Source organism: Colletotrichum karsti (genome assembly GCF_011947395.1).
Source record: "Colletotrichum karsti strain CkLH20 chromosome Unknown Scaffold10, whole genome shotgun sequence".
Lineage (NCBI taxonomy): Eukaryota > Fungi > Ascomycota > Sordariomycetes > Glomerellales > Glomerellaceae > Colletotrichum > Colletotrichum karsti.
Window position 1 is genome coordinate 136,893 of NW_024065910.1, and position 23,861 is coordinate 160,753.

At 50.9% G+C, this 23,861-nt stretch overlaps 6 protein-coding genes across 6 annotated transcripts; 3 read left to right on the top strand and 3 right to left on the bottom strand.

The window, feature by feature from the left end:
* Positions 1–295: 295 nt before the first annotated feature.
* On the top strand, positions 296–1,762 carry CkaCkLH20_03908 (uncharacterized protein; the record flags this gene model as incomplete). Its single annotated transcript, XM_038886627.1, has 1 exon — positions 296–1,762. The coding sequence occupies one exon, from the start codon at positions 296–298 to the stop codon at positions 1,760–1,762; it is 1,467 nt and encodes a 488-aa protein (XP_038747877.1).
* Positions 1,763–2,891: 1,129 nt separating this feature from the next.
* Positions 2,892–7,528, top strand: CkaCkLH20_03909 (uncharacterized protein; the record flags this gene model as incomplete). The annotated part of the gene is made up of 2 exons (XM_038886628.1): positions 2,892–4,155; positions 7,368–7,528. 2 exons carry the CDS (start codon positions 2,892–2,894, stop codon positions 7,526–7,528), a joined length of 1,425 nt encoding a protein of 474 aa, XP_038747878.1.
* Positions 7,529–8,126: 598 nt separating this feature from the next.
* On the bottom strand, positions 8,127–9,690 carry CkaCkLH20_03910 (uncharacterized protein; the record flags this gene model as incomplete). The annotated part of the gene is made up of 5 exons (XM_038886629.1): positions 8,127–8,692; positions 9,200–9,224; positions 9,276–9,377; positions 9,438–9,588; positions 9,644–9,690. The coding sequence occupies 5 exons, from the start codon at positions 9,688–9,690 to the stop codon at positions 8,127–8,129; spliced, it is 891 nt and encodes a 296-aa protein (XP_038747879.1).
* A 3,214-nt stretch (positions 9,691–12,904) lies between these two features.
* CkaCkLH20_03911 (uncharacterized protein) lies at positions 12,905–13,540 on the top strand (the record flags this gene model as incomplete). The annotated part of the gene is made up of 2 exons (XM_038886630.1): positions 12,905–13,201; positions 13,292–13,540. 2 exons carry the CDS (start codon positions 12,905–12,907, stop codon positions 13,538–13,540), a joined length of 546 nt encoding a protein of 181 aa, XP_038747880.1.
* A 4,158-nt stretch (positions 13,541–17,698) lies between these two features.
* On the bottom strand, positions 17,699–18,682 carry CkaCkLH20_03912 (uncharacterized protein; the record flags this gene model as incomplete). The annotated part of the gene is made up of 1 exon (XM_038886631.1): positions 17,699–18,682. The coding sequence occupies one exon, from the start codon at positions 18,680–18,682 to the stop codon at positions 17,699–17,701; it is 984 nt and encodes a 327-aa protein (XP_038747881.1).
* Positions 18,683–19,517: 835 nt separating this feature from the next.
* Positions 19,518–22,277, bottom strand: CkaCkLH20_03913 (uncharacterized protein; the record flags this gene model as incomplete). Its single annotated transcript, XM_038886632.1, has 1 exon — positions 19,518–22,277. The coding sequence occupies one exon, from the start codon at positions 22,275–22,277 to the stop codon at positions 19,518–19,520; it is 2,760 nt and encodes a 919-aa protein (XP_038747882.1).
* Between the last annotated feature and the right edge of the window lie 1,584 nt (positions 22,278–23,861).

Consider the following 23,861-nt stretch of genomic DNA (forward strand, 5'->3'; position numbering starts at 1 on the left):
TCCAATGACGCCATTTCACTACACTCAGCCTCACTCGATGTATCCCTGCGCCACGTATTTGAGTCTGAGTGACACATTGTCGAATGGTTGGTTGGTGCCTGTTGGCGCTTACTGTGACGTTCCTAGCGGCGTTTTATTTGGGGAACATCTGCGTGTCGATCATGTCCGAAGGATTCTCTCTCTTCAACTGCCAACATCCGTTCACACGTCAATCAAGTCTTCTTGACCGTCGAAGTTCACCGTTTGTCTTCCCCATCTTGCGGTCGAGATAGTCGACGCACCAGACTCACCAAACATGCCCACCACATGTCGGAAAGGAGGCCCAGACCTCTCCCTCCAGCTCGTCGACCCTTCAACGCCGCTCTACCCAGGCAGCGTCGTCCTCGGCCACGCCGTGCGCAAATCGCACATCGTCGCCGCGAACGCCACCGTCCGCGTGCGCCTCCAGGGCCGCGCCAAGGCCAAACTCGTCGTCGACCGCGGCAACAACTCCAAGAGCTACTACCGCTCCCGCTTCAACTTCTGGTCGCAGGGCGCCATCGCGGACGTCGTGCACAACGGGCCGGTCCACGTCGCGCAGGGCCCCGGCGCCGAGGCGCAGTCGTGGCCGTTCGCGCTCGCGCTGCCGACGCACACCGACGCCGGCGCCGTGAACGCCGCGCTGACGGAGAAGGAGAGAGAGGCGTGTTTCCTGCGCGCGCCGGGGGATGTGAGGGGGAGCTTGGGCGTGCCGGAGCAGCCGCTGCCGGGGAGTTTCTTCTTTGAGCATTCGGGGTTCGGGAAGAGCTGGCACGGGTTCGTGGAGTATTGGCTCGAGGCGGAGTTGGTTGTGGAGGGGAAGAGGAAGATGGTGGAGGCGACGTTGCCTGTGAGGGTGTGGTCTGTCCCGTCTCCCTCGCCGCCGATCGCCGACTTTGGGCTTGTTGGAAGGACGATGGCGGGGTGTGTGTCGACGCAACGGCTCATGCCGGGTATGGAGGAGGCGAAGTTGTCGTTTAAGCAGAAGTCGCAGAAGTTCTTCGGGTCGTCCAAGGTCCCGACGTTTCATTACTCGCTGAGGGTGGAATATCCCACGCGTATACAGCTTGGGAACCCTTCAACGATCCCGTTCAGGCTGAAGCTTACACCCGACAGAGAGAAGAGCTCGGATGTCATTGAAGACGTGCCGCAGAGGGTCATTATTAAGAGCGCGACGCTGGAGGTCCACAGCACAACAGCCGTCATCTGTCCCGGCTCTTTCGATCCCCATGAAGCCAGCAAGTCGAGGAAAGCATGTATCGGAAAAACGAACAAGTTCATAAACGAGATTGACGGTATCGTGATACCGTCGTCTTCAAAGGAGGAGCCACTGGATCTTGGTGCGGTGATGGACTTGCGACTCAACGCAACCGGCTCGGTTCCGGACGCGTCCAGGTTCGGGGCCGGGGCGTATCTGACGTTGGCTCCCACATACACAACGTATTGTGTTCAGTTACATCACATGATGAAGTGGGAGATCCAAGTTCTCATCGCGGGAGAGTCGTGGGAGTGCGGGTGGCAGCAGAAGATTGTGGTTCTTCCGCCCGTTGAGAATGCCATGAGTGGTGGCCCTGGGCAAGCTATGGCGACTTTGGCTGTCGATAGTCCAGTTCCCGCGCCGCCGCCCGTGGAAGAAGAAGTGCCGGCTTATGACGGTCCGAGTTCTGCTGCGCCGGCGTACGAGAAGGTGGTTGGTGGTAATGGGGAGGGATCGTCGGCTGTTAATGGGGACACCAAGTCTTGAGCGTTAAGAGGTTCGCGGATGGGGAAAAGGCGAGAGGAAAACAATAATGTGTGATACCCACGTGGACATGATGAGGAATGGACCCAGCAACACAAAGATAGGCTGCCAAACATAATCAGAATCCCAGGCAAACGGCTTCGCTGAGCTATGTTGAGAATATCAATACAGAGTCACTGCTTGATGTGAATTTTCGCAAAACAAGTAACAGACTCATGCGGCGGTCGACACCCAGAAATAATCAGTAAAGAGTCACGCTACAATTTTCAGGTGTGATACTCCTCTGGGACAACCAGACCAAAGTAACAACTATCGCTGAATGAATTGTGAAGCGTGAATTATAAGGAATAGATCTGATTTTGGGTTTATTTGCAGTCTACGTTCGCATTAGCAAGACGATGCAGAGCTTCATGATATCAAATCACCTCAACTGAGTATTTCTATGCGCCTCCGGATATAACTTAAGGCAGTTTACTCATTATTTTCTAGCCACCCTGATGTAAATAAAAGTACTTATCTTCTTGAAAGTTTCCGATAAACTAGAACTCACACGGAAAATACTAGTCTGGTATTCTTCTGGATGGTGAGATTCGTGCCTCATTCTTTGCTAGGAAGTTTTCATGGATACTGACGGCAACTGTGTTCATTATTCTCAAAACTTGCCTATGACGATGCAGCAATTGATCTTGGGCTGAGCCGCGCCCAATTAACATCTCATCGGCCACTGGAGTGAGGCAGCCGACAATATCATTGGCGCTGGCGGATAGTGAGGCTTACATGGTTGCATACATGCAGGAGAGGTCAGGTTGCACAACATGAAGGCAAACGCCATTGCTGCCTGACCTCTTGGCAGTCCGCGAGGCAGAATCTCGCACTGCTAAGCCTCTTGCTATCCATCAAGGGAAGCCTCAACCCCCGCACGTCTCCTTCACGAGACGCTCTTCAGTCAACTCCAACGAGCGTTCGTTCGACAACATAGCCATTTCTACCTGGAAATCACAGTTGTTCAATTATTCTGGTCCGCCTGATCCTTCCACCTTCATTTGTCCACATTGATCTGCGATTCTCATATGAAGTGTCGGGTGACAGAGGAGCCCTGCCGCTTTCTTGCTCGAGTCCCACATTCATCAGCATGGATCAAATCTCAAAGCTCAACGCCGCACTCGTTTCGGTGCCGCAGGAGTTGACGGTTGCCGCCGCCAACTTCAACTTGGACTTTTCCCTGATGAAGGTCGAAGCCCCCAAGGAATTCCTTGGTGTAGGCGACTCCTTATCGGCTCATCGACGAGGCGAGGCCGAGGAAGGCCAATCTCACATCACGGCGCGGAAGCTCGGGGCCCTTTTCGAGTCCTTGGTACCACCCGTTCCACATCTCTACCGGGCCTACGGCAAACGTGCGTCCGAAATATCGAGTCGCTCCAAGTCCAAGTGGTCCGATGGGTTTGAGTCAAAACTCTTCGCGCCCCAGGCTGGTCCTGACGGTACCAGCATCTGGGCGGCTGCAACGTCTGGACGAGGTGCTATCGCGGTTCATCTTCTGGCTTGTATGCTGGCAAGAATATGGAAAAGCCATGAAGCTATCTCTTTATGGGTTGAGCTGGTTGAACGCAGAAAGCAAGAGGTCTTGGACAAGTACGACAGCACAAACGCGACTGAAATCGCCTCATTGATGGCATCGAAACAGACTTTCTCTCGGCAACAGCTCAGCACCTGGGATGCGAGCGCTCGCTCTTGGCTTCAAACAGCAGATGCGGATCGCAAGTTGCAGCAAACACAGCTTATGCTAATAATAAGCAACGTCCGACTTCCCGTCAACTCCAAAAAGGATCCATACGAAAGCGTTGTCGACGCGTGGACTTCCGGTATGGTTGCGATGGACCGCTTGGCCCAGGGAATACCGCAACGGGTACAAGATGGGACCATTCTCTTGGCGATGTCATCATGGCACCTGTATCCGGACATGGAAGTTCTCCTGCAGGAAACTAAGCACATCCAGCAGCACGACAAGCTCATGAACGACGCTTTGATCACCATATCATCCCAAGTTGTATCCAATAAGGAAGGAGTTTTCTGGTCACTCCCACTTTCAAGACTGCGGTACTACTCTGCTCCGGTCATCTCAGAGCGCCACATTGCATCAAACAACTCGAGGGTGACGATACACGAATTCTGGCTCATAGCCCTTGGCGCCATCATTTCCCAATGGGAGCCGTTATGTCCAAGCACAGAAATGGGGACCAGGCTCATCATTAATTTGTCGAAACTCGTCAATGAGCCTGAAGTCACAGTCAGATGGTTGAAGCAACTGGCTGAAGCGGCTCACAAACTCAGCATCGGAACTGGTCTTGAGCGCCTTCAGTCGAACAAGCTACTGAAAATTGGATTGCTCTTCCGACGTGGTATACTGAATGACACCGAGTTCAGCCCGCCACCTTTCTTTGGTCTCTGCAAGTTTCCGACTCTCCTGGCCCTACTGTCCGGGCCAGAAGCAGAGATCTCTGTCCTGAGAAAAATTGGGCTTGACTTTGGCATGATTCCAAACAAAGACGAACTTCTCATCCAATACAGCAGCAATCAATACCCGCACAAAGTGCAGTCTGAAACCTCATTGATCTTTGCTACCGTAACACCACGAGCTCTACATCAGCCAAGACCCTCTCATGATGGTAATAACTTGAAGCCAAAACGACAGCGCCTGGAAACGCCAATGGGTCACATCAGATGGATTGTTGAACCAGAAGTAGATGAGCATCATCTCGGTCATGAGTGTGGAAGAGACTGCGGATGCGTGGCAAGTCCCGGTAATCCAGGGCTTCCTTGTCCATGTTCGCGCCCGCATAGAGGCTGTACGTCTTTGTGTCATGCAGGTGCGCCCCAGGACATACATGAACGGTGTCCATCCCTGAACACTTCTTCAACAGATCCAAGCTGTAATGGAGATAACTGCAGCTGCATTTCCCCAGATGGACCGGATTGTCCTTGTACAGAAGCCTCTTTGGCTTGTTCAATGCATTGTCATCTCGACAAAGATAGACTATATGCATGCAACTCAACAGAGAACATCATGAGCACTCTCAACGCAACATGGAAGCTTCGAACATTCAGCTGCTGTTCCGACGGCATACTCTGTTGCAATTGTCTTCTTGTCTATCTATCACAGCGTATTGAAGATGGCAAAGAGAAATGTGTTCTTGTTCAGCCAGACAAGTAATTCAGAATCAACAACTACAGCTTTCAATTCAAATCAAGTCCCTTTGATGAGCCTGTGTACCACTTTGTCCTGGGTGACATACATGGCACTGGACTATACGCAGCAAACACGAAGCGCGAGGCGGCAACATCATTCAAATCAGCCTATGGATTTGACGCCAATGTTGACCAGGTTCAAGAGTTTATATCTTCTCCACTTTTGGACATTGAAAGCCTCCGAGAACTCTTGATCTCCAACTGGGGGTCAACTGTACGGGACGAGAGCTATACTCAACAACGGATTTCATTGGAAGCTCTGGTCTTTGCAACAGACGTCTACGAAAACCTACAAGGCGCGAGCGTCAGCGTTGAGGCAGCCAATATACCCCTATACACGACAAAATGGGCTCGGCAGATTGCCAAATCTGAGCAGGGCACGCCGGTGTGGGGAGCAGAGGAGTTCTCGACGTATATTGAGAGAAAGCATGATACGGCCAGAAACGATAGCCCCAGCAGAACAAATAGTCTCAGATGTAAGTTCAAGCTGAAGATGTGCGACTGAAAGCTCATGAGACTGATTATATGACTTTTCAGCCTGGGCTCCTCCTCCAAATTCTCCCTCTCCGTCCGAACTAAAAGGCCCTACGACGGCGTTGAAAATCGACGGCTTTGCTTCTATCGGCACTGAGCACACGGAAAGAAATCACACGAATCATCAACTCGCACTATCGTTTGCGTGCATTGCAATGATGGAGACTGGTGACTTCGATGTAGATCCGAGAAGCCTCAATGGCGTTGTGGCTATGTCTTCCGGAGACTCCATCTTCGTCAGTTCGGATATGATTTCCGATCCTTACGTTCATGAATCGAACCGAGGTGTTCGTCGGGTATTTGGAAATCTTGGACGATCCGAGATGGCTTTTCTTCTGCCTCCTTCACAGCCCACGCTCAAAGGGTTTGACATCAACTCATGGCACCTAGTAAACCACTTTCCATTCGACGGGAAATTCGAGAACAAGTTCGAGGCAACGTCTTTGCATCTATCCTTCACGGAATTTGAGATGCCCGTTGATGTAGGTGCTCGCGGCTTGCGAGACACGTTAGTAATATTGCTCGAATCCGTTGTTTCTGCAAACGACAGCGGCGAACATATCGGTGACTTGGATATCAATTCCATGTTTCGCAACGATTCCGTGGTAATAGCTCCCAAGTGCACGCACGACACCACACAGTCCGGAAGTAATGGGCCAACACTCATCGCAATCGATTCTTGGGCCGAATTCTGGGAACTTCCAGACACGACTGGCATCTTTCGGGCAGATGGAAATTGGCAGGCTCGACTTGCTGCAACCGCGGCAAGTTTGCAGCTTGGGAAGAAGGCAGTCATACTCCCTCCGAAACCGTGTCTTCAATGTCTGGAGGCTATCGACACAAGTCAGTTCGACCTTATCATTGCCTAAAAACGGGATTCCATCGAGGAACTGATAGATTCACGTGTTTGTACAGAGGATGGATGTTAGTGGCCAACCTGAAGTGAAAGTACTTGACCACTTGCCCAATTCCGATGTCTGGAGCCGATTGATTCATTTAGAAAAATTGTGATGATCGCGTGTTACGAAAAGAAGCTCGTATGATGTAGCACCTTGGGGAATGACTTCACACACACCACATACGATAAGTATAGAGGCTTCTGTTCCTGAGACTTGTCTCTTCCAAAAAGACTGTCTCGAAATCGCGATTGAACTATCCACCTCGCCGCGTGTTTCCAAAGTCATTCCGGCATAGTCCATGTATTTTTGGCGTCACGCCGTACATGCTTTTGCCTTAATCTCTAACCAGCACAAGACGCTTGAAGTTCTCCCTGTTCCGAGTCGCCGAGAAGCCATTGCTTCGGTAAATAGAGGCACATCGGCCAAATTTTCAACGAGGTCTCATTGGAAAACTCTGTTTGCTGAAAGAACTGTTCATCTGATCATTACTACGCGTATACGTCAATGATATTCAAGGCAATAGTCAAAAGTCCTTCCAGCTGTCCAAAGTAAACCAGCGACGACTTGCAACTTTGAGATATAACACTGCAGCAGAGGAGTGCAACAAACCATAAGCCTTAAACCGAGAGTTTTGATGTCTAGCATGAGGATGAGACGGAAAACGAGAGAAGATAAGAACAATAATATTGAATACAGAGACGTCAGAGTTATAAATAAGCTAAGCAAGAGCATACGACAGCACCTTGCCGCTTAATAGAGTGTATCAATCCTCATAAGAAAGACATTGTAGCTCGAAGAGAACATATACGAATGATGTACTTATGCACCCTTTGAACCAGCCAACGCGAATCTTATGTCATCTATCGTAACAGTCAGAGCATAATCCATTGCTACAGACAAAGTATGTGACTCACATAGAAATTTCTCAGGCAGGTCTGCAATCCGAGCATACTGCCCGGTAGCAACCTTCGATGATGTATCGCTCAGCGCCTGGGTTCGTATCGTAGCACCAGTTGAGACAGGCACCGAAGCCGCCGCTGAAGGTGCACTCGGCTACCGCGCGAGACGCGAAGATGGCAAGAAAAGGTAGGGTGATTTTCATAGTGGCTTGGACGCTTTCAAGGCGTTGACAGAAAAACTTGATCGAGTGTTCAATGTTACTTGTAAGGGGAAGCGGGCTGGTCACTCTATTTAATGGATCGGTCAATCGTGTCTTCGGACGATGAAATATATTGTCAGCAATGCCAGGGTATTGGAGAAATCCGCTTCTTCAGCTTAATGAGTGATCTGGTTTCGCCATCGGGACGAAAAGCTTCGAGCGCCCGTTCGTCGTTGGCCCTAGGGTCTGGAACTACCAGGAACAGGTTGCGATCTACAAGCCAATCCTGAGACGAACCTGTCATGCAGGTGCGCTAGTCATTAATGCTCGTGTAATCTCTGTTACGGGTAGTTGATCTGGACATCTTGTGGGGACGCGAACGAATCATGAGATTTGCAAGGGACTAAACGCTTAATATAGAGCAAACTCTCCAGGGTATCCATCCCACTCACAGTGAGTCCAAAGCTCAGACGAGACAACAGCATGTCAAGGCGGATGGCATAGAGCGTAAGCTGTTAATGTATTGCCTAATACATCTGATCTCCTTGGATTCCAACATGACGCTCATTGCATCCAGCCCTCTCTTCAACTACCCCAACCTTGGAAAGTAATCCGTGATCTTCGTTTGCCGCCACACAATTACGACAGGCTTCGGCGGCGGCGGCACCGGCTTTGGCGGCCGGGGATGATAAGGCTGCCATCTGCTGTAAATCTGACGGCCTGCGTAGTTGTACTTGTCCTTCCAACGGGGTGGTCGTGGTTCTCGCGGAGGATCGGGAAGAAACCAGTAGACGTTTCCCGTCTGCTCCTGTGCATCATGGAACGTCGTGAGAGCCGACTGTCGTCGCATCTCGATCTCATCTTCCGTCAGGTGCCGCTTTTCAGGCGAGTACAGCGCAACCTGGTAGACCCTCTTCCCGGCCGTCATCGACAGCTTGTATGCTTCGTCCCACTTGCGTTGCGAATCCGCAACTTGCTGTTCGGCTTGAAGGAGATAGCCGCGGGCGGCCTCGACAATCTTTTGGATGTGGTGTAGCCAGGCCGTTGCGGCCTCGAGATTTTGCGTGTTCTCATTGAGGGAGGCTTCTGCGGCGTGTAGTTCTTCGTTCGCTCTCCTGCTGTACTTTCGGACTTGCTCCAATGCTTCTAGGCGGGCTGAGTGTACGTCGACAGCATCTTTCGTGTTTACGTCGGCCTTTCGAAAAGCACGCCTGACAGCTTTCAACGTTCGTGGCTGCGGGCGTTCGTCGAATACGAGGGGGGCATAATTGGTTGAATTTATATGCGCAGGCCATCCGGAAAACTCTTGGATCCTCTCCCAAGAGAAATGAGTCATTTCGTCCACAGAGTTTCTGAACGGTAAAATACGGGTGGGTTCTGTCGATGTTTTCAGGGAAAGGTGGGCATCTAATAGTTGTAGAAAATTGCGTGGTGTGAGTTGAGGTCACGTAATGAAATCCTCAACGCGACGAGATGTGGTTCAAGACATGAACGCGCTACGCGCTTTCGTGGCGTCCAGTCCGTGCCCGCACAGGTGGCCCCTGATCTTGAAAAGGGGCACTAGCACATAACCATCTACGAAACTCCTGTTCAATTATAAGATACAAATCTTGACTAGGTATGAGAGTTGAACCGACCGCTACAAATCCATCTAGGTCTTACCTCTAAGCTCGAGCCCCAGAATGTTCTACAAGATGTTAGTAAGATGCAGATGGGACGGGGCCGCAGTATCCGTTACCGAGATGGCTTCAAGTCTGTCGGAAGAAATAGGCTTGCGTTTCTGTGAAAAGCCCCCATCCGCCAGTTGCAATTTCTTTTGCTGCCTAGACAAAACGTTGCTCTAATGTGAAAATATCGATCAGTTGGCTGTTTCGCCTTGATGTCCGATGTCTGAACCTACATCTTCAATGGTCCCTCTCATAATGTAACGGACGATGACGACCTGTTCTGCTTGTCCCAGACGAAGTGCTCTTCCAAATGCTTGCAGTTCAATGGAAGGGTTCCATTGGGGCTCGAACAAGTAGATCCTACTTGCAACAGCCAGATTCAAACTGCCTCACGTTAACTCCGGCCACTGCACGGCTCAAAAAGCTCAGTGGCACTAACCCGACGGCGCCAGTTCCAAGAGTCATCAGCAGGATATCTGCGCCCATTGGTGAACGGAAGTCCTTCAGCACTTGCAAACGGTCCGAAATTGACATAGAACCATGTATGCAATGGAATCTGATGCCGTGACTCGCCAAGAGCTGCCCTGCAATATCGAGGGTCTTCTTCCAGGAAGAAAACGCGATACTGGATATTTGTCAGTGATGGAATCTGAAAAGTAATTTTACGTTTCAAGAACCTTTTCCTCCGACTCAAACCAAGTCTATCATTCTTGACGTCGTCTAGAAAAGCCAAGAGTTTGGATGGGTAAGTTGATCGAGAAGTTGTATCAGGCTGGATAGATTCCAATGGTTGTTCAACATCCTGAGGATCTTGAACACGGTTGCCCAAGGCGCACTGAGGGCACTTCCGCTTTCTTGAGCGATGTTGCGGGATACAACCGCGGCAGACTAAGTGTGAACACTGCTTGATCAGAACTCCGCCATCAGAATCATGCCCCTCGTTGATGGTATGAATGTTGATGCCACAATAAGCACATTGCGCTGCATCCATTTGTTGGAGGTAACTGAGAAGCTTGTCCGGGTCTGCGGGCAATCCGTGCAATTCCGAAGGTCGATCTTGATCCATTATCCCGTTGTTGCAGAACAGCCGTAGCTTCAAGACGGACTGAAGAACCGCTGAATTAACTTTGCGCTTGCCCCAGTTACTGACGGCCATTTGTATTTCTCTTTGACTTTTTTCAATGATGCTCCGGTATTGCAGACGCTCAGTGTCGGTGAAATCAATGTTCTTGATCTGCTGCACAGGATCCGGGATTTTCATGAGCTCTCGCGTCCTGCGCAAGCAGATTGATGAAAGAAGAGTTCTGAGTCCCTGGAAATTCTGCTTAGACGGCTTGGAAGAGATGTTTCGGCTGACAATGTAGCGTCTGAACGTTGGGGCATGTTCAAATACCGGTACTCTCAGGAATGTGACGAGAGAACCGAGATCTTCCAAGCTGTTCTGAATCGGCGTACCGGTCAAACACCAACGATGCTTTGCGACAAGGCTGTTCACCGCTTGGAACTGCTTCGTTGACCTATTTCTCATATCATGAGCTACCCAAAGTTAGCCAGGGCTACACATTTAAGCAAACTCTACGGGGTCACTTTCTCGCGCACCTTCGTCCAAAACGATGCGGAACCAAGAAATCTTCGCCAATGCTCCTGTGCGTTGACCACTTACAGAAGCCTCAGAAGCAATGGTGGCGTAGGTGGTGAAGACAATGTTGGACTTGAAGATTTCATGAACATCCTCGTTTCTTTTGTTTCCATGGTGTTTAAAAAAGGTCAAGCCACCTGGAATTGCGTGTCTTCCCCGTAGTTCGACGGTCAGCCAAAATTTTCTCTGCACGTTTTTAGGTGGGCTTACCTTCGAATTTCATCGATCCAGTTATCGATGAGTACCTAAAAGCAACACGCATGTCAACCTCTCGTCACTGACATAACAAACCACTCATAGTTCTAGCGGCCTTTTGTAGAGAAAACTCACATGACGATGGTACTACCACCAATGTGGCACTGGAAGTATGGCCGCCTCGAGGCGTGTTCGCTAACTTGAGCTGCTGGGGGTCGCTGGTAAAGCTTTCAGCTCTGTCCAAAGAACCAGCTATGACGGAAAGCACAACCAAAGACTTCCCAAGGCCCATTTCGTCCGCGATGATACCTCCTCTGGCTTCGTCCGGGTGTTCACTTTTCGACCCGCTTATGATGTGTTGATAACTTCGAGAAACATGTGAGTACAAATAAGACTAGCGGGGAGGAACCAAGTCTTGGGCTCACTGGATTGCATCTTTGTCGTCGTCATTGCATTGCCAAAGCCTCATTTCCGTTGGTAGATTACCGGTTTCTCTTCTGAAGACATAATCGATTGCCACTTTTTGATGTCTACCAACACCGTTCAGGTAAGCAAATCATATGAAGGGAATGTGTAAATTTCTTACGGGTGCAGTTGGCTTCCGATCCTGCTGTTCACCAGCTGCTCTTGAAGAATATTCTGATGAGACAAAGAGTTCAGAATCGAGTTGACTTCGGATGAGGGATCAACAGTTTCTTGATCTTCAACCGATATATCTTCGGCCGTGTTATCTTCGTTCAGGTTCTCCAACATGGTCAGCATGAGGTCATCGCTCGACGAGTGGCTTATTTCGAAATAGTGAGGATTGTGGTAGGTAACTCCCCATAATTCGACCGAGGGCCGTTGCAATGTTATGCGAAAGCTTGCCACAGTCTCTCCGACAGTATGCGCCTCGTCTTTAAGTCCATAAAGATTGATGTCTATGTTCATCGTCTTCAAACATTGCCCCTGCTTATGTTCCGCGACGCATGCAGTCCACTTCTGGGATGATACGGTTGCTTCAAACCGGAGAGACGTGTTCTGATTTAGTTTACGGATGAGATTGCATGTGGCCTTGTTCAGCAGTGCCACCTCCGTATTCGACGAATACACCCCGAAATAATCGCCGATGGGGTGAATCTGAAAAATGATAGTCGGGCCAAGCTGTGCCGGCTCCAAAAGGCCGGGAGACTCGCTCAATTGGCACGGAACATCAGCAATCTGACGTATGTCAGAAATTGAATGAAGAGGACTTCTCTTGCTGTCAATCAGTATGGGATCACTAACGCTGCCATAGCAAACTTCTTCTCCTATCAAATCCGGTGTTGATCCGCCGGGGAAGTTGTCAAAGCCAATATGGCCGATTGCGCTAGATCCCTGCCAGGAATTCGACCCATTGATATTCCCGATCTCGTAAGTGTCATACAAGCAGTTGCTTTCACCCCAGATGTCGCCATTGACGTCCATGAGATTGCCTGTCGAGTTGAGAGGATTACTTCCGCCATCGTGAGAATTGGACCACATCTGTTCGTACGGCGTGTTTACTGGCATTTGCGCGGCTGAGGAAGGAAACTTGATATTGAGTTTGAGCGGTGGTGAACGAGAAACTTTGTAATTTTTGGACATAACTGCAGAGTCCTAGCCTGATCTCACGTCATCTCCAAGCCCTGGGCGGTTCGCATGCAGGTCGCAGGTCGCATGAAGATGAGAGGCGCCTCGTTTGCCTGACCAATTATATTGATCAGCTGTTGCCTATTCCGCTCCCAATTGTGTGGCGAATGGTGCCCAAACTCTGCGCAGGCGACTTGATTTAACCCCCGCTCGTCCAGTTCTTCTGCTGAGAGAGCCTGATGCATCATGCTGATGTCCATCAATTTCTTGTTCGCCATGGCTGCAACGACACAGGCCAACGTCGCAGGTCCTGGAAAGGGAGTCTTGCCGAATCCCTTCGAAGAGGAGCTTGAGAAATTCAAGAATCAAATCAAGATCAAAGAAAGAGAGTACTTCAAGTTTTCCTCAGAGACCGAGTTCTGCCAGGAAATTGACACCTTACAAAGCAAGTTACACTCAGGAAGGCGACAACAGAACATGACGAGGCTCAAAGGGTTCGTAGAAGCAATGACACAATTTGGAAAAGTTATCGATGTGTTCTGTCAGACTTCCGAGGTGCTTGCATTTGTTTGGGTAAGTCTCCTGCATGTAACCTGACTTCGGCCTTCAGGTGGGGCTTTAAGGTCCCGGTGATTGATAGGTGATTGATACTGATATGAATAGGGACCCTGGAAGCTGCTTCTTTTGGTGGCTGACACGTTTTCTCACGCGTTTTCGGAGCTTCTGGACACCTACGAACAACTTGGCGACACCCTCTTGCTTCTTTTGCAGACACGAGAACTATTTCCTAATGACGCTCATATGGCCAAGATTCTTTCAAGTATCTACAAGGATGTTCTTGAGTTCCATCGGCAGGCATTCAAATACTTCCAGCAACCCAGTCAGTGCTTCATCAACAACTCTTGTTACTAGTGTAGTAGGCTGACACCAATGCACAGTGTTGAAACAGTTGTTCCAGGCTACTTGGAGAAACTACAAAACCCGGTTTGCCGACTTGATTCAAGCCATGTCTCATCACCGCCTGTTGCTACTTGGTCAAACCACTTTATCAGAGGCACGAAGGGCAAGAGAAGCGGAACAAGCAAGATTCCAAGAACTAAGATATGATCGGGATATGCGTCTTCGACGAGAAATCTATGGCTGGCTCGAAGGAGCCAACATAAAAAACGACCACCATCGATTTGTCAAGATCCGCAGTAACCAGCCGAACGCAGGTCGCTGGCTTCTTGAAAAGCACGAATTCAAAAGGTGGTTTGATCGTTTCCCATTTACGCCGGCCTTGTTATGGCTTAGCGGAATCCCTGGAGCCGGCAAAACTATCTTGTCCTCCTTCGTCATCGAAGAAGCGACCACCTTGGCCCACAAACCTACAGTGCTCTACTACTATTTTAAATCCGGCGACTCAGAGAAGGATAACTTTATAGCTGTTGCAAAACGTCTCTTACTACAGCTTTTGGAGCAAAGCCCGGACCTAATTCATTTTTTCCATGATAAGTACAAAATCAGCACAGAAGCAACCTTGACCACGATTGCGGACATGGAGGAGCTCCTGGAAATTTCCATCAAGAACTGTGCGAGCGTCTACATCATTCTGGATGGCATTGACGAATGCCCCCGGGATCAGAGGAAGGTGATTTCCCGATGGTTCAGGAAGTTGGTCGAAGAGCTTCCCCAATCGACCCCAGACAAAGTGCGATGCTTGTTTGTGAGTCAGGATGATGGTCCTGCTCGCAAAGACTTTGCCGGAATTTGCGTTCTAAAGATCATGGAAAAAGATAATCGAAACGACATCAATTACTTTGCTGCTGGCTGGGCTGCACGACTACAGGAAAGGTTCGACCTACCCGATGAGAAACGGCAAGAAATTGCTTCTAGAATACCGGAATCGTGCGGCGGTGAGAAAACTAAGACCTACATCGGAAGAGGAAAATCGTACGCTTGCTAATTGGAATCTAACAGGCATGTTTTTGCTTGCAAGATTGATCTGTGAAAATCTTTTTGGGCAAGAAACCTACCAAGATTTGGAAGCTGAGTTGGCGCCTGGGACCTTTCCTACCGCCATCGACGACGCGTACGATCGGATCATGACGCGTATATCGACCCAAGAACCTCCGAGAGGCAGAGAAAATTACACACTGCTACTTTTTGGATGGATCGTGTGTTCCAAACGCCCTCTTAGATGGCAGGAAATTCAGGCTGCCAAATCACTGGGTCTAGATGAACAGACCATCGACATGCAACAACGGCGTTTCCGCGCTCACCCAAAGGACATCTGCGGCGCGATGATCGAAGTCCATGATGATGGAGTAGTAGATTTAGTTCATGTGACTGCAAAATAGTAAGTGATGATTTCATTGGTAGTTCGACTGTAGCAATACTCTTGCTGATCTATACGCGTTGTTGTCAATAGCTTCTTGATTGAGAGACATTACGTCGATACCGTAGCTGAGAACCTGCGACTTGCGACTCTTTGTGTCGATTACATGAACCTTCCCTACTTTCGTACGCCAACAGGAAACGTCAATCACCTCATACTCAGCGGGCACTACATATTTGCTGAATACGCAGTTATGTACTGGGTGAGACACTTGGAGTCCGGGCTAACAGCTGTGGAAATCAACCGACCTCTTCTGGAGGAACTCAGCGAGTCATTGGAGTGCCTCCTTGAAGTCCATCTTGGTGTCCCTTCAGCAAAATTGGTAGTATCTGATCGAAATCAGAGAAAAATGAGAAAGCTAGAGAGCTGTTCATTTTACGAAACACTCTTACAGGCGGTGGTATCAACCCAAAAGCATCTCTCGCTTTTCGGAGAGATGAGGCCAGAAGAAACGGTGTTGGACATCTTTCAAGTCCTGAAAGACGTCCGGGCCTGCATAGAGAACTGCAACACTGACACTGGCGACCACGCGAAGATGCTCGAAATGCATGGGCCTGGTCTTTTCAAATGCATCAGACCCAGTTGCAATCATTACTCCGTCGGATTCCTAACGGCAGACGTCCGAAACATGCACGTGGAGAAACACATTCGACCTTTCACATGCCCACTAGAAGGATGCCCAACTTCCGCATGTGGCCTTGCTTCAGCGAAGGGTCTCAAAAAGCATATAGAAGATATGCATGATATCCACAGTCAAGATGTTGCAGATTCCGACTTCCCTACCGATGCCGAGCTTTTCCCTCCACCGCCCAAAATCACTTCTTCACGTTCACAAAAGACTGCTTCAGACTCGAAAACAGCGCAAAACAACAGTTCTGAAGATCAGATTCACCGGGCCCCACGACTCAAAAAGCCTAGAATTACCGAGCATAACTGTCCAGTCTGCTATAAGGTGTTCAAGAAAAAGTTCAATTTAACGTCTCACATGGACATTCACTCGACTGAGAGGCCTTTCATGTGCTATTATCCAGACTGCAACTCTGCATTCAGACGTCAAAATGACCTCAACAGACACACCAAAGTCCACTCTGAAGCAACGCACAAATGTGAAGGGTTGCTTCCTGATGGGAAGACGTGGGGATGCGGGAGGGCCTTTTCCAGGTCAGATACGCTGCAGAGTCATCTATCATCACAGTCTGGAGCTGGATGCCTAGCCGCAAAAATGGGTGTGCCTGAAGCTTCTTGACAGCAGGAATCGGGGGAGGCGTTGGAACAGGCTAACTGAAATCCCACACCGAAACACGCCATGCAGCTGGCACCAAGGCGGACCGCTATTCAAGGCTGATTACGAGGCTTACAGACAGAGTCAGATGACAGTACCTTAGCGGGCAACGGTGCCATAAAACTCATGTTCTTCAACCAATTACAGATCTTAGATGCTCGACCTGCCGTGATTTTGCTTTCAATTTGGTGAACAAGTGAGGGGTAAGCTGCTGTTGCTGAGCCGTCAAAAGTCATCCATACTCATCTATTTGTACTCGCCCCTGGTCGCTACTTATTAAGTTTACTAGTGAGAAAGGTCGTTTGACGCGATTCTGAGTCTTCTCATGTCGCTTTAGTTACTAGATCAGTGAGTACACAATACTTTACTCACAGACTGTCCGCCTACACACTAAGCTGCACGTATCTGCATTAGGTAGCTCTAGAATCCTACCACGTTTTCCGTCTATTGTTTGCCATGGCCAATGGACGTAGTTTTCGAGCAGGTCTACCGTGATTTTTGGTTTGAAGGAGACTGAAAAAAATGCACTTTCAAGTAGGAGCTGAGCCGTTGGCACGTGCATGGCATCTTCTATTTTGTTCATATGTAACATGGCCAAAAAATGTGCCCTATATGGCTTTTGATTAACAGAAACAGAAATCGAGCTAGAAGTTACTAATGGCACACAGAGGCACCAAGGCTCTCACCTCACCAACACTTTATAGACGTACCTGAAGCCTCAGGTCTTCAATTGCAGCGGCAGCTCCTAAGCACTTGTCGTTATTACGTGTATCTGTGAAGACAAAGGGGTTTTCAAAGTACCGTGCGTGGGGAGCTATTAGGGGAGACCGCACAATCCAAACCTGAACGTGTTACCATGATCGTAGAAGCTTTTAAGCCTTTCGATTCGAGTAGTTATTTGCTCTAGGCAGCCATATCGTAGCCTGACCCTCCGCCCTGTTGAATGGTGTCTATCGCCGATCCAGCTGTAGCTATGTCCTGCGTCCAGCATGATAAATGTTGTTGGATTGCAAAAAGCCCCCTGCACGTTGTTGACGCAACATAAATGGGCTTAATTATATTCTGACAACTGTGCTTGCCCCTAGCCTAGCGGCACTTCCTTTCTCTTTTCTTTTTTAGAGCGGCCTACACCTTTTTACGAGAGCCTTCCTTGCCTTCTCTGTGCCCTTTTCTTCTACATGTATGATCATTGATATGTTGTGACGGCAATTGTTACGAATTTTGAGTAAGCTCCCCAGGTAAGCTTCTCAGAACATACGCCGCGCGATGACACTCTCTTTCTTTTTGAATCATACTTAGACATCCTCATGGTTCTGAACCACCAAGAACTTGGCAGCATTGAAGTGCATATCGATGCCTTTGCTGTTCGTCAGCTGGACTATTTCTCCTCCGCTCCTACTCTCAATTCTTATCATGCATGAGGCTCGCCAATAAACCGGAACGTCAATCCTCTCACGGCCTCGTCCTCCATCTCAATCAGGCACCTCACGACTTCGTACTTGTCCGTCTCATACGTCTGCAGCACGTCCTCCTGTTCCTGACTCACGACCCTGAAAGCGTACCCATCGATCGTGCTATCCGCCGGTGCGTCGATGAGTGCCCGATACTTTCCACCCCAAGTCATCAAGGCACCCCGCCGAATAGTCGCCTTGCGATATTCAGGTTCGACCGACAACAGCCTTTGGATGACGGTCGGGTCGGCAAGGGTGCCGTAGAAGAAGTACCACACCGGGTACTCGTTCTGAGAAGGTGAGAGTCTCTCATCGTTCAAGCTGGTAGGCCGGTTTTGTGGGAGGGTGGCGTCGAGACCGAGCGTCGGATACATCGAGGTCGCAGACAGCTCCTTCTCGGCCTTATTATGCCGAATAAAAAGCGGCTGGAACGATGACTTTTCCTGCGAAAGGGCCTCAAGAATACTTTCCTTCGCGTATTCGTCCACAACGCAGAACTGGGCCTGACTGCCATCGTCAAGCGTGCCGTCGAAGACTTCTGGTGTCTCCTGTGTGTTCGCCATGGTCCTGATTCTAACCGCGCTGTCGAGTGGGCCGCTGAGCATGACGAGATATTTGGCTGGTCTGGACTTCTTGACGGGTTTCGACTTGGTTGGCGCGGGGGGTCTGACGGTTGCCTGGAGTCTGCATGAATACTCGTACGCTTCCTTGTCGTACCCTTGGGCCTCTTTCTCCTCGCGGACCATATCCCAATGGACGTCGGAGACGGTATCACGTCCGAGGTTCGATCGGTGTTCTTGGATCTTCGAAGCTGCTTCGGCGTAGGTGTCGAATCCGAAGAGGCGCTGCCATCTCTCGACGACGTCGGTGGGGAGTGGCTCGTCGTCCTGGGGCTGGTCGAACGACATTGAAGCCATGGCTTCTAGCACGCCGAGGAGATCCATCGCATGTGCTTCTGTGTTTTGTCTACGGGTTGTGTTTGGCGGCAACGTTCAGATTCTCTGTTTGTCGGGTTGTCGCTTCCATGTAATATATGAGTGTTGGGAAGTCTTTCGGAGAAAGCAAGAAGGGGTGACTCACTGACTACCGAAGGCAGCTACGATGGTTTGACTTTAGCCATGGAACCTGGAAGGCACCAGTCTACCTTGATGTTGACCGCGAGGAGTCTAGACCATTCTCGTAATTATAATGGTCGTTGTACTTGCTCTTGCTCTTGTCATCTTCTTCGTTCTCGTCGGATTTTGACCACTCCAGAGAAATTTAAGTTATGATTCACAGCGAATGATGCATTACTGCTACAGAATAGTACATTAAAGCGCCATATATCCCACTGTTTTGATAAGCGATGGTCATTTTCCCGGCCAACGTAGAGCTCTGGCTGCCTAGGGCGAGCGGGCGATGTTGCGCCCTCAAGGTCAAGTTTGACTTTGCTTCTGTCAAAGCCACTTACCAACACCCAGCTGTTATGGGATGACATAACCATAGAATTCTTTAGTGCTACCTTGAATATCAGGTACATAGGTATTTGTATGAACTAAATGATCCTCAAATGTAAGTCTTCCTAATATTAAACATGGGTTTCACGGCATCAGACAGAGGGAAGGCGGCGACGAAGACGGTGATAGGAAGCGTCTTCCATTCAATGATGCAGACTTCATGGTAGCACAACATGCCAAAGTTTAGACAACTAATTTCGTTATATACGGAGGAAACTAAATTTATGTATACAAGAAGACAAGAAGATTGACGCTGAGTGTGTCGTCTCCAGACCATTCTCATCTAGGTCAGATACTCCCCAACCAAGGCGAGGTTAATGATCGACGCCAATCCATACAAAGCAGCGTCATTCGTCGAGACCCAAGCAGCCTCATCAATGGGAGCGAGCACTTCACTGCCGTTGAAGCGAACAGTGGCCCAGGGCGAGGTCGCCTTGAAGCCGTCCGTGTTGAAGAACTCGTTCCACGCGCGGGCAGCCAGCGTCGCGTTATCATGGCGATGAGCGGCGTAGGCAGTGAGGCGAGAGTGTCCCTGCTTGAGGTTGAGACTGCCGAACGACTTGCCGTAGCGGGCAGTCTGCTCGGCAGCACCTGCGCCGTAGTAGTACGAGTAGTCGTACCACGCAGCCTCGAATCCCTCGGGAACCTCCTCGCCAGCGTGCTCGATGAACTCAGCCACGACTTCGAGGAGGCCGAACACGGCGGACAGGTGAGAGACGGCGACGAGGCCTTCGTTGTTGGGATCGGCAGGGGGCGGGCCGAGGGTGCCGTTGGCGATGCTGTACAAGCCGGAACCCGTAACGAAGCCGTTCTTAAGCTTGGCGATACTGGCGGCGGTGTTGACGAGCTTGGTGCGGGCCTCTTCCCACCGAGAACCGCGGCGCTCCCACTCCAGAAGCCAGCCGGCCGCGAGAGCAGACCAGTCGGTTCCCAGACCAACAGCGACGGAAGCATTGGGTGTAGGAACCCAGCCGTCGGTACGGACCTTGCGGTTGGGGTCGAGAACACCGTAGGTCTTGTCGGTGTCCAGAAGCTCCTCGATAAGCTCACCCACACGCTCGTCGCCTCCGGAGACGTAGTAGAAGATCTTACGGTACTGAGGCGTCGAAATACGAGCCTGCTTGGCACTGTCACCCCAGTGCTGAATGCCATGACGAGTTCCGAGGCCCTTGAGATCACCCAAGTGGTACACATCGACCTCGCCGGTGTGGCGGACCTGTGCTTCGGCGAAGCGGTAGACATCCTCGCGCCCGGTGCGAAGGAAGTAGTTCCAGAAGAACAGATCGGGTGAAAGCTCGGAGTTGTCCCAGGCGTATCCGCCGATATCGAAACGCCATTGATGACGATCGGTGTCGTAGGCGTGAATGAAGTCGCCGTAATCCCAGAAGCCGTACCACTTGCGCTGCTCGACTTGACCCTCGTAGAACTTGAAGAGGAAGTCGAGGTGATTCTCAATGGCGGCTTCCTGAGCATTGGGGTTCGCGCTCGGCGGAGCCCAGTAGTTTCCAATAGCCTTCGTCTCAGCAAAGTGCTCAGGTTCGCCGTAAAGAACGGGGGGGTTGTTGGTGTGGTCAGACAGGTCGGCGAGGAGGGTTCGGTTGGGCGTTTGCTCGAAGCCGTATAAGAAGATCTCGTTGGTGCGGGCAACACCGTACGGGGTGTTGAATCCATCCTCCCAGTCCTCGTATGTGATCTCAAGGGCATCGAGTTGGTCGGCGTAGTCCTCTTGGCCGAGGCCATCGTGGTAGGGGCGGAGGTCCAATGGAGGGGCGTTCGGGCTGTAGATCCAGATAGTGATCTCGCCCTTGTCCGTCGCGGCGTTGGTAATGTCAATGCCGGTAGGGTATCGCTTCCAGAAGTTGCGCAGACCGACAGCAAGGCCACCCTTGGTTGCACCGCCGAGGTAGGCGAGGCCGCCAGCACGAGTTCCGCCGGGGATGTTGACCCAGCTCTGGCCTGCCTTGGTACGCTTCTTCAGCGTGAAGCCGTCGGGAGAGAGCTGAGTCAAGCTATAGTCGCTCCATGTAGGGATCCAGTGAAGTCTGGTGGTGACTCTTTGGTCCCAAGTGGCGGGGTCGGCGAGTTCGACACCCTCGAACTGATCGTTTCTAACCTCGGCACCGGGATCTCTCCGCAGGCCGGTGATGCCACGAACAGCTTCGCTAAGGAGACCGCCGTCAACGCCAGAAATTCTGACGTGGCGGTTGTAGTGCTCCTCTCCCTCAAGAGGAACCTCGAATCGGATACCGAGGCCGGTGATGAAGTCCTCCGATGCTTTGCCGTCGTAGATCACGGTGTGAACAATGCGAACGGCCTCAGAGTTGGCGTATGTGTAAAATCGGAGAATGAAAGGGAGCCAGTCGACGTGGCTGCCTTCGCCCTGGGTCTTGTGCTTGCCGCGAACCGTCACGAGAGCACGCGCGGTGTTGTCCTTGCTGACGGTGACTTCCTCGATGTTGCTCTCGAAGTTGAAGTAGTTGATGCCGGATTTGCCCTTCGCCTCAGCATAATCCTCAACACCAGACTGAGAGTGCAGGACAAGCTTGCCGTTCTGGCCAATGATCTTGCCAGAGGCGGTCTTGATCTCGCCGACCACAGCACTGCCCGACTTGGGGAACGTGATTGAGAGCTTGCCGGTGTCGACGCTCACGACGTCGGACGAGTCACTCACGGACAGGCCGCTGCTGGACTGTCTCTTGGCGCGGGCGAAGCGAGCCGTCGAATTAGCCGAAGACGCGCTGACGGTGTACTCGTCGAGGATCGTGTCGGACTCGGGGATCGCGTGGGCAGACCACTTGATGGAACCGTCGGGCCAGTATGCCGTGATCCACGACTGCAGAGGACCACCGCCGGAGATGGTGAAGTCGGTCGAGTTGGGGTAGTGCTTGCCCTTGGCCCACGGCAGACCGAAGGTCGTGCCGGAGTTGTAGGTCGGCGTGCGGCCGAGCCACTTGACGTTGGCGCTGTCGTCGGTGCTGTTCTGGGCGTCTACCGAGCCCAGGAGGCCGGTGAGGGCCACGAGGCCGAGGACGAGTCGAGACATCCTTGGCTTGGTGACGACAACAACGAAGGAACGAAGAAGTGCCGTTGTCTCACGAGAAGAGAGGAAAGCGGCCGTCGCGTCCCTTTTCAAAGACACCACTCAATTTTCGGGACAATGGAACGCGAATCATATGTCAACGAATGCCGTAGTCGAGTCTTGGCTCGCGGCACCGCCTCGAGATGGCATCATCCGGCCCAGCGATCTCGAGGTCACGCTTCGGATGGGTAATTGTGGCCAAGACTTGGCCCGACGCGAGATTCCAATATGATGATGCCATCTCTCCGCCCCATTCTTCCCGGCAGCGCGCCCGTGAAAGTTTCCAATACGACGCTGCCCTGCCGCTAGATCTGCATGTTAGATTGTGGTCAAGGGTGAGCTATGGGCGTTGAGTCGTTCCGCGAGTCGTCGTTGGCCAAATTGAAGCTAACAACTGCAACCAGCTTCGAAGTAATTTTGGGTGAGAGAGGGGAGCTTCCCCAAAAAGCTTGGCTGCTTCGGTCTAATTGCACCGATGGCGGAGGAAAGGAACCGGGGAAGGGGTCCAATCTCGACCACCTCCCAAGACGGGGTAATTGGGCCGGACTGCAGGTCCCGCAGATGTTCCACCGAGAAACCGAGGGAGCTTGGGGTGTGATTTCGAATTGCGATCCAATGGGAAAAAGCCGAAGACGATGCGAGGTAATGAGCTTCTTCATTTTGACAGCGAAAAGGGTTCGATGAGCGAGATTAGACTTGAAGATGTGCATGTTAGCCAAAGTGACGCCGGGGTTAGAACGGGGACCGCCCCGGCTGGGAGTTGAGTTTCTTACGACTTCAATCACGCAATATCGCACCATTGCGTATTGCCTGACGAACCCCTCCGAGCTTGCATCACGCTCCTGCAAATGTCACTGAGAATAAAAAAAGGCTTTGTTTTCTTCCTGAATTGGTACAAATTTGGACGCAGGTACATATCGACTATTGGGAAGAGGGAACATTCATCAGGGACCGCCGTAATGCCGCCGAGTAGCAGATGGCACGGAATGCCGTGATGCAAGTCTCATATAACGTGAGAAATCTCGCCATTCTGAGGAGCTCACAGTCTCTCATGAAGAATCACGCTGTCAATCGATTGAGATCTGTGTTTTTGTTGTAGAAGACAGTGAGCCTCGAACGCTTTTACTACCAGTGCACGATATCCGGAGGTATAGGAGGGGCAACACCAGCAGCTTTGCCTCAAGTCTATGACATACAGCCACGAGTGCGATCAGATCAAGGCAGTAAGTCATCATGTTGTCTTTCGCCAAGACTACACAGCTCATCCCGGCGGCGCGGGCCGACTGCGACATGAACAGGCACTTGCCCGAAATGCCATGTGCTCTCGCTGTAACCACATCTTTCGAAGAGGCATAGGGAGAGGTCGGCTTTCGGGATCGCAGTCAAGCATACCATGATATGGGAGATAGAAGCTTGCAATTAGTTCAAAACGGGTGCAGATGACTAGTATCATTTACACGTCAACTTATCAGAAAGCCAAGATGAACTGTTGTATCACATCAACAAGAAACCCCAACGTCGATACCTCATCAATAGCGACTATAGCAA